The following is a 14,901-nucleotide window of genomic DNA, read 5'->3' on the forward strand; positions in this document are numbered from 1 at the left end:
TATGTAGCTGTGATTTGAATATATTCAATGAGCTAGCCTCAACTGCTTCCTTGGGCAGAGAATTCCATAGATTCACAACCCTCTGGGAGAAGAAATTCCTTCTCAACTCGGTTTTAAATTGGCTCCCCCATATTTTGAGGCTGTGCCCCCCTAGTTCAAGTCTCCCCGACCAGTGGAAACAATCTCTCTGCCTCTATCTTGTCTATCCCTTTCATTATTTTAAATGTTTCTATAAGATCACCCCTCATCCTTCTGAACTCCAACGAGTAAAGACCCAGTCTACTCAATCTATCATCATAAGGTAACCCCCTCATCTCCGGAATCAGCCTCGTGAATCGTCTCTGTACCCCCTCCAAAGCTAGTATATCCTTTCTTATGTAAGGTGACCAAAACTGCACACAGTACTCCAGGTGCGGCCTCACCAATATCCTATACAGTTGCAGCAGGACCTCCCTGCTTTTGTACTCCATCCCTCTCGCAATGAAGGCCAACATTCCATTCGCCTTCCTGATTACCTGCTGTACCTGCAAACTAACTAATCCATGCTTGAATCGCTGATTGCGCCCAAACCGGAAACTCCAGGCCTATATATCTAATTGACAATTGGAACATTTAACGATTGTTTGCGTGGTCCCAGTGGAAGTGTTGATCACTGAGTTAATCATGAGTGAATTTCAGTACATAGCCCATGATCTTTTGTCCAGTAAGATTAATTGATTGGAAGAATACAGGCTGTATTCACCTGTACCCTCATTTTTGACGATTCGCTCTGAGTGTGAAAATGGCTCAATATTATAAAAATATAGTAAATGACACACCTGCACCATTGTACGTTGTTCTTCCCCTTCACCTCCTTTTAAAAAAAACTCTTGACTTTTTTTTATAGCAATAAGTATTGACAACATCAGCATCATTTAACATTTAGAGTACCAAAAACATAGCAAGCCTTTACATCATGTTTTTTCTGCCACCTTTGTCGCTAACGTTATCCCGGCGCTAACTTTTGTGCCCTGCTGTGAATTGCGCCTGGAAACACTCAAAAAAACGAAAATCCAGCCCTGAAATGTCTTGTGGAGTTGGAATATGGATCTTCAGAATTGGAGGTTCAGCGCTTATTTTTTCTATATGGTGCAGGTAAAGTATTATTACTGTTAAATTATGTTTACCCTATTGGCAACTTTTCAATTAAGTGCCTCTTTTTTTTTAATGGGAATGCTTCTGATTTTTTTCTGAAAAATGTACAAAACTGGGATTGTTTCATCGAGAATGTTGTAGGAGAGACAACTCATCGATGTCAATTCTTTCTGAATATATTTTGAATTCTGGATTAACCAAATCATTGAATTATGTAGAAATTGTTCCTGTTCTTTACTTTAGACCTTACAGATTAGATGTTGACTGATTTGAATACCCTTTAATCCCAGAACCAGCTCTTCTTTCCCTGTACCTGAATGATTAATTAAAACCATTGATAAAATTACATTTCGACAAATACTCAAAACAGAAATAAGCCAACAACTTTTTTTTTTTAAAGTCGGTAAGGATGCATTGTTTTCTGTGGCCTTCATCCAGTTGATCTGTGGCCTATCCCGTAGATCTTCATTTAGAGAACAAGTCTGCCTTGATTTTAGTTGTGGTTTAGTCCTGGCCTTTAATCAATATTATTTACCAGTTTTAATAGTATATTAACTATGCCCAAAAATACTATGATGTGACAATGACTATGAAAGTTCAAGTTCTTTTGAATTACTTCAATCTGTTTTATTTGAATAGGTTATAACTGTGAGGGGGAACCACCTGAAGTAGCTATACAAGAACATTTGAAACCTACCTGTGTGTGGAGTGTAAAGGAAAGCAGTGAAATATTTGTAGGTTAGTGTCCTTACAAAATGTCTGCAAAATAGTATGTGCAACAATTTAGTTCTAGTTTGTAGATTCAAGAACATGTTCTTCATTTTGCACTTCTTCATATTTTGAGTAACGAGAAATGGAACTACGATGGCTGATGGAGAGTTTGTTTCTGTGTTTTTCATAATCTTAATTGCAGTCAGGTCTGATGAACAGAGCAAGTATTTACCGAGTTTCACTTGCATATAATAGACTCGAAGCATTTTTATCTATTCTTGCTCATGTATTCAGCCTCCACACACAAGTGAATAGACCATCATTGAAACAATAGGGAATCACTGGGGCAATTCTTTATTAAAATACTGGGCCCATAATTGGTCATACCATACGTCCTTCGCTTATCCTGGAGTGCATAGGGCTTTGTTCTAGAAATGCACCTCCATTTCTTTTTGCTTCTATCATTTGTAAGAGTACATAATGTTTTGGCATAAGGTAAAGGTTAATCTTGATTAAAAATACAGAGATTTCAGCATAGGGGAGATCATTTGTCCCAATGTGCCTGTACTAGCCTCCATATCAGAGCTACTTAGTCTAATCTGATTTCCTAGCTCTTGTGTATTTTTAATAAATTATCTCAACTCATGATTGACTCTGCTTCAATAGCCACTTACAGTCGTGCATTCTATCTTCTAATAACCCTTTGCATGAAACTATTATTTTTAGATTATATTCCCATTCTGCTTTTTCCAAATATATTACATCTATTTGAAAAAATACTACATTGAACTATATTTACCATTCCCATAACCTGTGTCCTGCATTTGTCCTCGCGGTTTGCCATTCCTCCTATTTGATGTCATCAGCAAATGTTGATATTTCCTCCATATCCATGTCTAATTTAAGTATATGGAGAACAAGAGAGATGCCAACACAAGTCTATAACCCCATCATTAGCTGAATCTTGCCAATCTGAGAAGCAGCTATTTATTCCTACTGTTTTCCATCCTTCAGCCATCCCTCTATCCGTTGCTATTTTAACTTCAATGTTATGGGCCTTAATCTTTGCAACAAATTTTTTATAGGGGGCACTTTATTAAATACTTGCGATTTTCCCTGCGGCAGACAGCAGGGAAACTCTTCTGTAATTACCACAGTTGGACTTGTCACCTTTCTTGAATATGGTCACGATTACGGCATCTGAGATCCCCTGGCATGCTCTCCTCCTTCCAAATAAGAGAGATGAGGTTGTGGATTTGCGTCAAGGGCACATCGCAAGAATCCTGCACAATCGCTTCCTCCCAGTGGCTGAAGAGCTCTTCCTAGAATCACAATGTGGATTCCACCCATGAAGGGGCACAACGGACATGATCTTCACTGCTTGACAAATCCAAGAAAAATGTAAGACAGCAGCATCAATCTCTGTACATGGCTTTCTTTGACCTCACAAAGGCCTTTGACTCTGTCAACCATGAGGGATTATGGAGTGTCCTTCGCAAATTCGGCTGTCCTCAAATTTGTCACTATCCTCCGCCTGCTTCACGAAAATATTTAGACTGGTGTATTTAGAATTTCGAAAGGCTTTTGACAAGGTCCCACACAAGAGATTAATGTGCAAAATTAAAGGACATGGTATTGGGGGTGGATAGAGAACTGGTTGGCAGACAGGAAGCAAAGAGTAGGAATAAATGGGTCCTTTTCAGAATAGCAGGCAGTGACAAGTGGGGTACCGCAGGGTTCAGTGCTGGGACCCCAGCTATTTACAATATACATTAATGATTTAGACAAAGGAATTGAATGTAATATCTCCAAGTTTGCAGATGACACTAATCTGGGTGGCAGTGTGAACTGTGAGGAGGACGCTAAGAGGCTGCAGGGTGACTTGGACAGGTTAGGTGCGTGGGCAAATACATGGCAGATGCGGTATAATGTAGATAAATGTGAGGTTATCCACTTTGGTGGTAAAAACACGAAGGCAGAATATTATCTGAATGGTGACAGATTAGGAAAAGGGGAGGTGCAACGAGACCTGGGTGTCATGGTACATCAGTCATTGAAAGTTGGCATACAGGTACAGCAGGTGGTGAAGAAGGCAAATGGCAAGTTGGCCTTCATAGCGAGAGGATTTGAGTATAGGAGCATGGAGGCCTTGCTGCAGTTGTATAGGGCCTTGGTGAGGCCACACCTTGAATATTGTGTACAGTTTTGGTCTCCTAATCTGAAGAAGGACATTCTTGCTATTGAGGGAGTGCAGCGAAGGTTCACCAGACTGATGCCCGGGATGACAGGACTGACATATGAAGAAAGGCTGGATCGACTAGGCTTATATTCAATGGAATTTAGAAGAATAAGAGGGGATCTCATGGAAACATAAAATTCTGACGGGATTGGACAGGTTAGATGCAGGAAGAATGTTCCCGATGTTGGGGAAGTCCAGAACCAGGAGTCACAGTCCAAGGATAAGGGGTAAGCCATTTAGGACCGAGATGAGGAGAAACTTCTTCACTCAGAGTTGTGAGCATGTGGAATTCTCTACCACAGAAAATTGTTGAGGCCAGTTCGTTAGATATATTCAAAAGAGAGTTCGATGTGGCGCTTACGGCTAAAGGGATTAAGGGGTATGAAGAGAAAGCAGGAATGGGGTACTGAAGTTCATGATCAGCCATGATATTGAATGGTGGTGCAGGCTCGAAGGACTGAATGGCCTACTGCTCCACCTATTTTCGATGTTTCTATATGCAAGCTGTGATTCTTACCAGCGGATCCACCAAGACCCAACACAACGCTCTTCTCAATCTTCCTCGCTGCAATGCTTCATCTCACATTTAACAAGCTCCCTGCTGGAGTGGAGTTAATCTGCAGGACAAGCAGGAAATTGTTCAATCTCTGATGCCTCCAGTTCAAATCCAAGGTTGTTCCAACCTCTGTCATTGAATTACAATATGCAGCTGACACTTGCATTTGTGCATGCTCGGAGTCAGAACTCCAAACCATTGACCCTTTCACTGAAGCGTACGAGAGTCTGGGCCTTATATTAAACATCAGTAAGACAAAGGTTCTCCTCTAACCTGCCCCCGCCACACAGCAATGCTCCCCGATTATCAAGATCCATGACGAGACCTTGGACAATGTGGACCACTTCCCATACCTTGGGAGTCTACTATCAACAAGGGCAGGCATCGATGTCTAAGTCCAACACCGCCTTCAGTGTGCGAGTGCAGCCTTCGGCTGCCTGAGGAAAAGAGTGTTCGAAGACCAGGATCTCAAACCCGACAACAAGCTCATGGTCTACAGAGCAGTAGTGATACCCGCCCTCCTATATGCTTCAGAGACATGGACTATGTGCAGTTGGCACCTCAAAACACTGGAGAAGTACCACCAACGCTGCTTCCGCAAAATCCTTCAAATTAATTGGCAGGATAGGCGCACCAACATCAGCATCCTCTCTTGGGCCAACATCCACAGCCACGAGGCATTGACCACGCTCGATCAGCTTCGGTGGACGGACCACATTTTTCGCATGCCCGATACTAGACTCCCGAAACAAGCACTCTACTCCAAGCTACGTCATGGCAGGCAAGCCCCAGGAGGGCAGAGAAACGCTTCATGGACACCCTCAAAGCCTCCTTGAAAAAATGTAACATCCCCACCGACTCTTGGGAATCCCTGGTCCAAGACCGCTCAAAGTGGAGAAGAAGCATCCAAGAAGGCACCGAACACTTCGAGTCTCTTCGCCGGGAGCACGCGGAAGCCAAGTACAAATAGCGGAAGGAACGTGCGACAAATCAAGCATCACACCCACCCAATTGTCCAACCACCATCTGTCCCACCTGTGCCAGAGACTAGATCCCGCATTGGTCTCATCAGTCACCTTGGAAATCTTGTTAGTGTGGAAGCAAGTCATCCTGGACTCCGGGGGATTGCTTAAGGCGAAGATTAAATACATTTTGAAAGTGAACTATGCCATGGCCTTTTCAAATCTGTTGTTGCTTTTCCTGGATTAGCCCATACATTTGTAAGTATTAATATTATCCCTCATTTTTGGTACTGTTGACTTGCTCCGAACTTGTGTACGGTTACCTAGCTGATCCCTTTCCCCATTATTGAATGGGAGTAATACTTTCTGGTTTCAGAGAATTTTGATAACTTCTGATTAGTGCTGCTCTTTCATCACAACCACTCCTAACTATTTTTCAGTATAGACCCCTCTGGACCTGGTGACTTACTAACTTCAAGTTCTATTCATTGTTTAAAACAGTTTACTTTTTAATACATTATATTTCTTGTTACTAGTCTTATTTATAATTTTTTTTAAAAATACATATTTATTTTAGTCTCGCTTAGAAAGTCAATTTCTGGACTTGGAATCCATATTATTGCTGTCATGTTCAAGGTTGTTGATTGAAGCCGTACCTGCCCACACTCCAATCACTTCTTCTGGGCCCCGAACCCTTGCCTTCTGGGCCCTGATCACATCGCAACTGGGCCCCGATCTCTCTCTGCTCCATTGCCCTGGTCATTCGCCATATATCCACAGCCACCTGTCGCCACGCCCTTTGCTATACCTGGGCCCCACCAAAGTTCCTGCTCACGCTCCAATCAGCGATCTAAGTTTTGGTGACATCATCCAGTCGCCTTCCTCGAAGCCGTCGCCCTCGTGGTATAGCTCGCGCTGTATGTACGATTTGTGTAGTACAGCAGGTGCGGCGAGGTCGGGGTGAAGGAGCGGCGAAAGATCATTGGAGCGATGTGATCTATCCACCAGTTCTCTATCCACGTCAATACATTACCCCCAATACCATGTGCTTTAATTTTGCACACTAATCTCTTGTGCGGGACCTTGTCAAAATCCTTTTGAAAGTCCAAATACATCACATCCACTGGTTCTCCCTTGTCCACTCTACTAGTTACATCCTCAAAAAAATTCTAGAAGATTTGTCAAGCATGATTTCCCTTTCATAAATCCATGCTGATTTGGACCGATCCTGTCACTGCTTTCCAAATGCGCTGCTATTTCCTCTTTAATAATTGATAACGTTTCCCCCACTACTGATGTCAGGCTAACCGGTCTAACTTTCCCGTTTTCTCTCTTTTCCCCCCTTTTTTAAAAAGTGGTGTTACATTAGCTACTCTTCAGTCCATAGGAACTGATCCAGAGTCAATAGAATGTTGGAAAATGATAACCAATGCATCCACTATTTCTATGGCCACTTCCGTAAGTACTCTGGGATGCAGACTATCAGGCCCTGGGGATTTATCGGCCTTCAATCCCATCAATTTCCCTAACACAATTTCCTGACTAATAAGGATTTCCTTCAGTTCCTCCTTTTCGCTAGACCCTCAAACCCCTAGTATTTCCGGAAGCTTATTTGTGTCTTCCTTAGTGAAGACAGATCCAAAGTATTTGTTCAATTGGTCTGCTATTTCTTTGCTCCCCATTATAAATTCACCTGATTCTGACTGCAAGGGACCTATGTTGGTCTTCACTTATCTTTTTCTCTTCACATATCTATAGAAGCTTTTGCAGTCAGTTGGAATAACCTGTAGAATTCTCTACCGCAGAGAGTTGTTGATGCCAGTTCATTGGATAGATTCAAGAGGGTGTTAGATATGGCTCTTACGGCTAAAGGGATCAAGGGGTACAAAGAGAAAGCAGGAAAGGGGTACTGAGGTGAATGATCGGCCGTAATCTTATTGAATGGTGGTGCAGGCTCGAAGGGCCGAATGGCCTACTCCTGCACTTATTTTCTATGTTTCTATGATTGAAGGCCTGCATTGCTCTTGTCAATTCTTCACTCTGATCATCATCATTTGGCTTTAGCCTTTTGTCCGTTATAGTGTGCATGGGAGAAACCATAAAAAGAGTGGAAGTAGATGGTTGATGTTTAAATTAATAAATTAAAATCTACAACTAATAGACAGACACGAATAGTGTCTCAATGTTTGTTTTCTTGTGCCCAGCACTGGCCATTTTGAATTTGGTGTGAAAGTGTAACGTACATCTTCTAATCCTGCGTATCTTTTGACTTTCAGACTGCGTTCAAACTTCAGAAATGTGTAGTTTCTTCTATCCCTTAAAGACAGAGTATGAGGATAATAAGTCAATTGCCATCAGCAAGAGCTTAAATTGGAAGACATTTTCTTGTGGCAAACTGGTGTTGGGTCCATACAAAGAAAAGGGTTGTCAGATGGTGTATAAAGATACCATGGTAAGTTTTCTCATGTACTAATTTATTCTTCATAGAAACCTTGTCCATGTTGTATTTGTTAAATGCCATTATTTCATTTTATTAATTTTACTCCTCCACTTTGACCTGAGTCCTCTTGGGCACAAAGCCCCATATTGTGATTAGTGCTGCTATTTCATCGCCAACCTCTCCTAAGTATTCTTCAGTATAGACCCCTCTAGACCTGGTGACTTACTAACTTCAAGTTCCATTAATTGTTTAAAACTTTACTTTTTAATACATTATGTTGCTTGTTACCAGTCTTATTTATAATTATTTTAAAAAAATTAAACATTTATTTTAATCTCTTCCACTCTTGCTAAGCTTTGCAAGATGCCTGTTTCCGAGTATGTCCCAGCCTACAGTCTCCAGATTTGAGATCTCCTTCTCGTACCATTAGAGGAGTGTGCAGTGATGTATTTTGGTTGGAAGAATGAAGAGAGGCAATATAAACTAAATGGTACAATTCTAAAGGGGGGAGGGTGTACGTACACAAATCTTTGAAGGTGGCAGGACAAGTTAAGATGGCTGTCAAAGGTATATGGGATCCTTGGCTTTTTTAATAGAGAAACAGAGTACAAAAACAAGCAATTATGCTAAACCTTTACAAACATTGGTTAGGCCTCAGCTGGAGTATTGTATTCAGTTCTGGGCACCACACTTTAGGAAGGATGTCAATGCCTTGGAGAGGATACAGAAGAGATTGACTAGAATGGTACCAGGGATGAGGCACGTCAATTATGTGGAGAGACTGGAGAAGCTGGGGTTCTACTTCGAGCAGAGAATTTTAAGAGGAGATTTGATAGAGCCGTTCAAAATCATGAATGGTTTTGATCAAATAAATAAGGCAAAACTGTCTACAAGTGGCAGAAGGGTCAGTAAACCGAGGACACAGATTTAAGGTGATTGGCAAAAGAACCAGAGGCAACATGAGGAAACATTTTTTTTATATAACGTATTGTTTTGATCTGGATTGCACTGCCTGAAAGGGTGGTGGAAGCAGATTCAATAGTAACATTCAAAAGAGAATTGGATAATTGCTTAAAAGGAAAACATTTACAGGGCCAAGGGGAAAGAGCAGGGAAGTGGGATTAATTGAGTAGCTCGACCAAAGAGCCAGCATCAGCATGATTGGTTGAATGGATTCCTTCTGTGTTATATCATTCTATGAGCTGTTGTGCACTTTAAACAAAATTCCAATTATGTATGAGCTTATTTAGCGTCCATCATATTGTTCGAATCAATTTGATTTGTGTGGACCACATGACTTAAATCTCAAAATGGATTGGTTCCTGCTAACTATATGGACATAAAAACATAAATAGGAGCAGGAGTAGGCCATTTGGCCCCTCGAACCTGCTCTGCCATTCAATAAGATCATGACTGATCTGATCCTGGCCTCAACTTCACTTTCCCGCCCGCTCCCCATAACCCTTGACTCCCTTATCGTTTAAAAGTTAGTCTATCTCCACCTTAAATATATTTAATGACCCAGCCTCCACAGCTCTCTGGGATAGAGAATTCTAACGATTCACGATCCTCTGAGAGAAGAAATTCCTCCTCATTTCCGTATTAAATGGGCGACCCCTTATTCTGAAACTATGCCACCTAGTTCTAGATTTCCCCCACGAGGGGAAACATCCTCTCTGCATCTACCCTGTCAAGCCCCCTCAGAATCTTATACGTTTCAATAAGATCACCTCTCAGTCTTTTAAACTCCAATGTGGACCACATGACTTAAATCTCAAAGTGGATTGGTTCCTGCTAACTATATGGACATAAAAACCTGCTCAACCTTTCTTCATATGACAACTCCTTTTTCTCAGGAATCAACCTCGTGAGCCTTCTGAACTCCCTCCAGTGCAAGTATATCCTTCCTTAAATAAGACGACCAAAACTGTACGCAGTACTCCAGGTGTGGTCTCATCAGTGCAATGTACAGTTGTAGCAGGACCTCCTTACTTTTATACTCCATCCCCCTTGCAATAAAGGCCAACATTCATTTGCCTTCCTAATTACTTGCTGTACCTGCATGCTAACTTTTTGTGTTTCATGTACAAGGACCCCCAGATCCCTCTGCACTGCAGCATTTTGTAATCTTTCCCCATTTAAATTATCATTTGCTTTTTTATTTTTCCTACCAAAGTGGATAACCTCACATTTCCCACATTATACTCCATCTGCCAAATTTTTGGCCACCCATTCAGCCTATCTATATCCCGTTGTAGATTATTTTCATCCTCCTCACAACTTGCTTTCCCACCTATCTTTGTATTATCAGCAAATTTGGCTACGTTACACTCAGTCCCTTCACCCAAGTCATTAATATAGATTGTAAATAGTTGAGGCCCCAGCACCAATCCCTGCAGCACCCCACTAGTTACAGTTTGCCAACCTGAAAATGACCCATTTATCCCGACTATTTTCTGTTAGTTAGCCAATCCTCTATCCATGTTAATATATTACCCCCAACCCTGTGTGGTAACCTTTTATGTGGCACCTTATCGAACGCCTTCTGGAAATCCAAATACACATCTACTGGTTCCCCTTTATCCACCCTGCTTGTTACATCTTCAAAGAACTCCAAATTTGTCAAACATGATTTTGTTTTCATAAAACCATACTGACTCTGCTTGACTGCATTATGATTTTATAAATGTCCTGCTACTACTTCCTTAATGATGCACTCCAGCATTTTCCCAATAACAGATGTTAGGCTAACTGGTCTAAAGTTTTCTGCTTTCTGTCTCCCTCCTTTCTTAAATAGGGGCGTTACATTTGCGGTTTTCCAGTCCGCTGGGACCTCCAGAATCCAGGGAATTTTGGTAGATTACAACTAATGCATCCACTATCTCTGCAGCCACTTCTTTTAAGACCTTAGGATGCAAACCATCAAGTCCAGGGGACTTGTCCACCGTTATCCCATTAGTTTTCCTAGCACTTTTTCTGTAATAGTGATTGTTTTAAGTTCCCCCTCCACCCCCCCCCCCTCCTCAATAGCTCCTTGATTATCAATTATTTGGATGCTTATAGTGTCTTCTACTGTGAAGACCGATTCAAACTGTTTGTTCAAAGTCTCTGCCATTTCCCTGTTTCCCATTATTAATTCCCCAGTCTCATCCTCTAAAGGGTCAATGTTTACTTTAGCTACTCGCTTCCTTTTTATCTAGCTGTAGAAGCTCTTACTGTCTGTTTTTATATTTCTTGCTAGTTTATTCGCATAAGCTATCCTCTCTTTTTAGTCGTCCTTTGCTGGACATTTTGTATTATGTAGTTAGCATTCATGGGCTCTGCCAGGATATCAGCAGTCGTATTGCTGACCAGCTGTGTTGATACTGAACACCTTCAAGAAAGGAGGTGATCCATTTGATGTGACTGTTTTCACACTGCATTTACCTCCTAGCGCAATCTCACTCTCTGTTGTGGATTCTCCAATCTGAGGTTTTTGATGAGCTGGGCAATATGCCAATCTGACTGATTTTTATTTTGCAGAAACAGGTGCTTGCACACAAAACCTTATGACCCTGCATAAGTGTTGTGGTAGCTGCTTGTTCTTCAGTGCCAATCTTCCACTCTGTCTGCTCAGCCAGTGCAAAACTAGGAATCTGAACATTCAGCAGTGCGTTCACCTTTTTGAAGCCGGCCCAGGCAAATTCAAACAGAACCTTGCTAATCATTTAAAGATCCAGTTTTTGAACCTCCTAACTTTCCATTCTGGACCCAGTATTTAAGTAGCCCCTGGCCATTTGTCTGCTTGTGGTTATTTAAATAGACAGGCATACCATACAATGGAGCTCATGTTTTGGTATCAAACTTTATTAAGCATCAGAATTTTTAATCACACTTTTTGTAAGCATTGATTCTATATAAGCCGTGGGAAAATGTGGTACTTTCAGGTTCAGTGCATGGTCCCTAGAATATAAACTTTTCAGTCTGCGTGCACAGGACCTCAACGCAATCTGTTTCCGGAATCACACATTGGTGCTTTCTTAGATTGATGCAGCTGCCATAATACTGCAACAACAGATTTTTTAGCATTAGAAGAATCCTGGGTGTGGCTTTTGTGATCGAACCTAGCATTTTTGATGCATATTAATTGTATTACAGATATTTCACATCCTAAAAGGAGACCTAGGTATTACAATATACCGCACCACATACCATCTTAAAGAAGGGGATTATTTCTTTGTGCCTTCAGGTAAATGTTCTTTTAATTCTTCATTTAAAAAAAAAAACCATCATACCTTGCAAGTAGCTATTGTTTCATTTTAGAATCACCTATATGTCAGGCAATCAAAATGTACACAAATTGGCAAGTCCTGGTCAGTATGTACATTACAATATCCCTAGATTCACAGCCAAATGAAAAGTATACCAATACAAATCCCATCTCTGCAGATTGGAGGGAGTTACATATTTTACCAAGGTGTTGTAACAGAGTGACTAAAACATAAAATTGATTTTGTGGGATTGTAATCGCATGTGTGATCTGCCAGAAATTAAATCAATAGCTGTTAATTGAGCACCTCAGCACTGTTTGCTAGCATGTATATTACATACATTAGTGCACAAAATTTCAAAAGCTGCTTACTAATGTGATTAAATTGCTCTAGTAATTAAAAGATGAAGGACAGGCCACAAGATGGGTTTTTTGTAATTAACATTTTTTAAAAATCTATTGTCTTATCATTTAGAATGTAAAAAAATAGTCTTTGTTTCCCCTTTTACAGGTAACACCTACAATGTTACAAATCTTCTGGATACTGAAGCCGTTCTGCTTTTCACACAGTTGAAAGGAGCCAAAATGGATTAAACAGTATTCGGGAGGAGCAATTTTTTGCCTGTTCTGTATTTTGTACATTTGTACTGTATTTTTCAGAGTATTTTAGAGCATTTTGGAATAGTTGAAACGTTAACCTGCTTTTTTATGAACCACGAGTGCTCCTTGTTTTTTAAAATATGAGAAGTATCTTGCTTTGAAAATTTGTATCCAATGCAAACAGCTTGATAAAGCTCATCACATAAAACTTTCTAGTTTGTACCGTTTGTTAGAATAATTTTGAGTATTTTTGGAATAGTTAAAATGTTAGTTGTCTGTTATGAATTTGTAGCTGTAGAATTAACTTTGGGGCACAAAGACTAATCAACATAATATGTGATGAAACTTATAAGGGGAGGAAACAGGAATACAGAACATAACCCACTTTCAGCAAAAACCTCGAGAGACTCGGAAGGTATATTGATAGAAGAGAAAATGTGAGTCTAAATTGTCTTCAATGCATCTTCATTGTGAGATATATTTGTTTATGGCAATAGGGATAATATATACCCAAAAACCCATAAATTCTTGCTTATACAGTGTCTTCTTCACCTGCATGGAAGTATGCATGTTCATGGCAATGTTTAGCCACATTGGAGTTCTTGATCTCTGTTAAGCTATGCTAGTGAAGGGGGGGAGGAAAAATGGATTGATTATGAAAATGTCCTTTCACCCCTGGGACTTGCGGTTGAGTCTGGTCCAGCCTAATGGAACAAAAATCTCTTCTGTCCATTAGCTGTGCGGATTACATATGAAGAGTTTGGGCAGTTTCAACCCAGTTTCTGCTGGTCATCAACGTGTAGCAGTAAATGGTCTAAAATTTGGCACAACATTGGCAGTTCTTTTTGGTGAATGTGTGAGTGTTTATCACAGTGATGGGTTGCTAGAAGTCAAAAATGGAAACAGTTTCCCAATTCAAGTTCTCCCAGTTAAAGTTTAGCACAATTAGCTGCAGAGTAAAACCCTAACCCCCAGGCTTCAAAGAGCGCTCTATGCTGGACAGTTGTGTTGCTTCCATTTCTCACTGCAGCCATATGTGTTCCTTCCAAGTGAGATTGCCCACTTTGTGCTGGATTAGGATAGTTCTGTGTTTTGGGCTGTAGTCCACTGTGTTAAGACTGAGTGAATTCATTTTACATAGCAGCCTTACAGTAAGTGACAGTGGAGATTTTCATTCAATCAGTGTTCTCAACTGAGCCACACTAACTGCAAGAGGCATCTATCTAGGTAACATCAGTACCTTCAAAAATAATTCATTGGTTTAGAAGTGCTTTGGGATGTCCTGAGGATGTGGTGAAGCAATATATAAATGCAGGTTCCTTCGTTCTTTCTCTCTCTCTATCTGTCACTACACTATTAATATAACTGAGCTTCTTAGTTCTTTGTTGCTCATGGAATAAATTCTGTACTCTGTTCCCCATTTAATATCCACTGAACAGGAAACAAACTTAACCCAGTATTTTTCTTCAGTTCATCTGTTGTAATTGAGTTCTCTCTAATGTAAAGTCGAAATTCTATGCAGAAAATGTTTGTAAACCAATACTTATTTGTAACTAGTAAATTTGATTGTTTTATAAAAATGCTATTTTATTTGGAATAAAAAAGGATGTTTGATAGCAAGAACTAAAAAAGATGCTGAAGTGTATTTGTACAAAATGAGCTTCAGCCCACCTACAGAATAATTGCAGGGGATGCTATTTTTCTAAGTGCTTTGTCGAAAAAAGAATCTACATTTGAAAATAAAGGATCATGTGATTTCTCTCTGCTGAATCCCAGAATTACTTTCTTTTTGTTATCTTGCATCATGATGGGATTTTGCTGTGTACCATGATTTTCTTTCCCTATCTCTTCCCTGGCCCTCATGCAGTCATGTGTTTTCTTGGATTGGAGGGTAAAGAATTCATTATATTCATGTGAGTGGAAATACAGCAGGAAAAATAGTTTAGCTGTTCGCATACATGGCTTATCTTGTACAGGGAGCACAAATGTTGATCTGAGATTCCATAACAT

General features: G+C 40.4%; 1 protein-coding gene across 3 annotated transcripts in view; it reads left to right on the forward strand.

The window, feature by feature from the left end:
- Window positions 1-14,661, forward strand: part of LOC139268258 (centromere protein C-like) — a 159,838-nt gene extending 145,177 nt beyond the window's left edge. For all 3 annotated transcript variants that reach the window (XM_070886326.1, XM_070886314.1, XM_070886320.1), the window contains exons 16-19: window positions 1,774-1,872; window positions 7,879-8,054; window positions 12,180-12,270; window positions 12,803-14,661. In XM_070886326.1, coding sequence (XP_070742427.1) covers window positions 1,774-1,872; window positions 7,879-8,054; window positions 12,180-12,270; window positions 12,803-12,885 — 449 coding nt within the window. In that variant the 3' untranslated portion in view covers window positions 12,886-14,661. The remainder of the gene's footprint in view (window positions 1-1,773; window positions 1,873-7,878; window positions 8,055-12,179; window positions 12,271-12,802) is intronic.
- The last annotated feature ends 240 nt before the right edge of the window (window positions 14,662-14,901 follow it).

This window comes from Pristiophorus japonicus, chromosome 1 (assembly GCF_044704955.1).
Source record: "Pristiophorus japonicus isolate sPriJap1 chromosome 1, sPriJap1.hap1, whole genome shotgun sequence".
Classification (NCBI taxonomy): Eukaryota; Metazoa; Chordata; class Chondrichthyes; family Pristiophoridae; genus Pristiophorus; species Pristiophorus japonicus.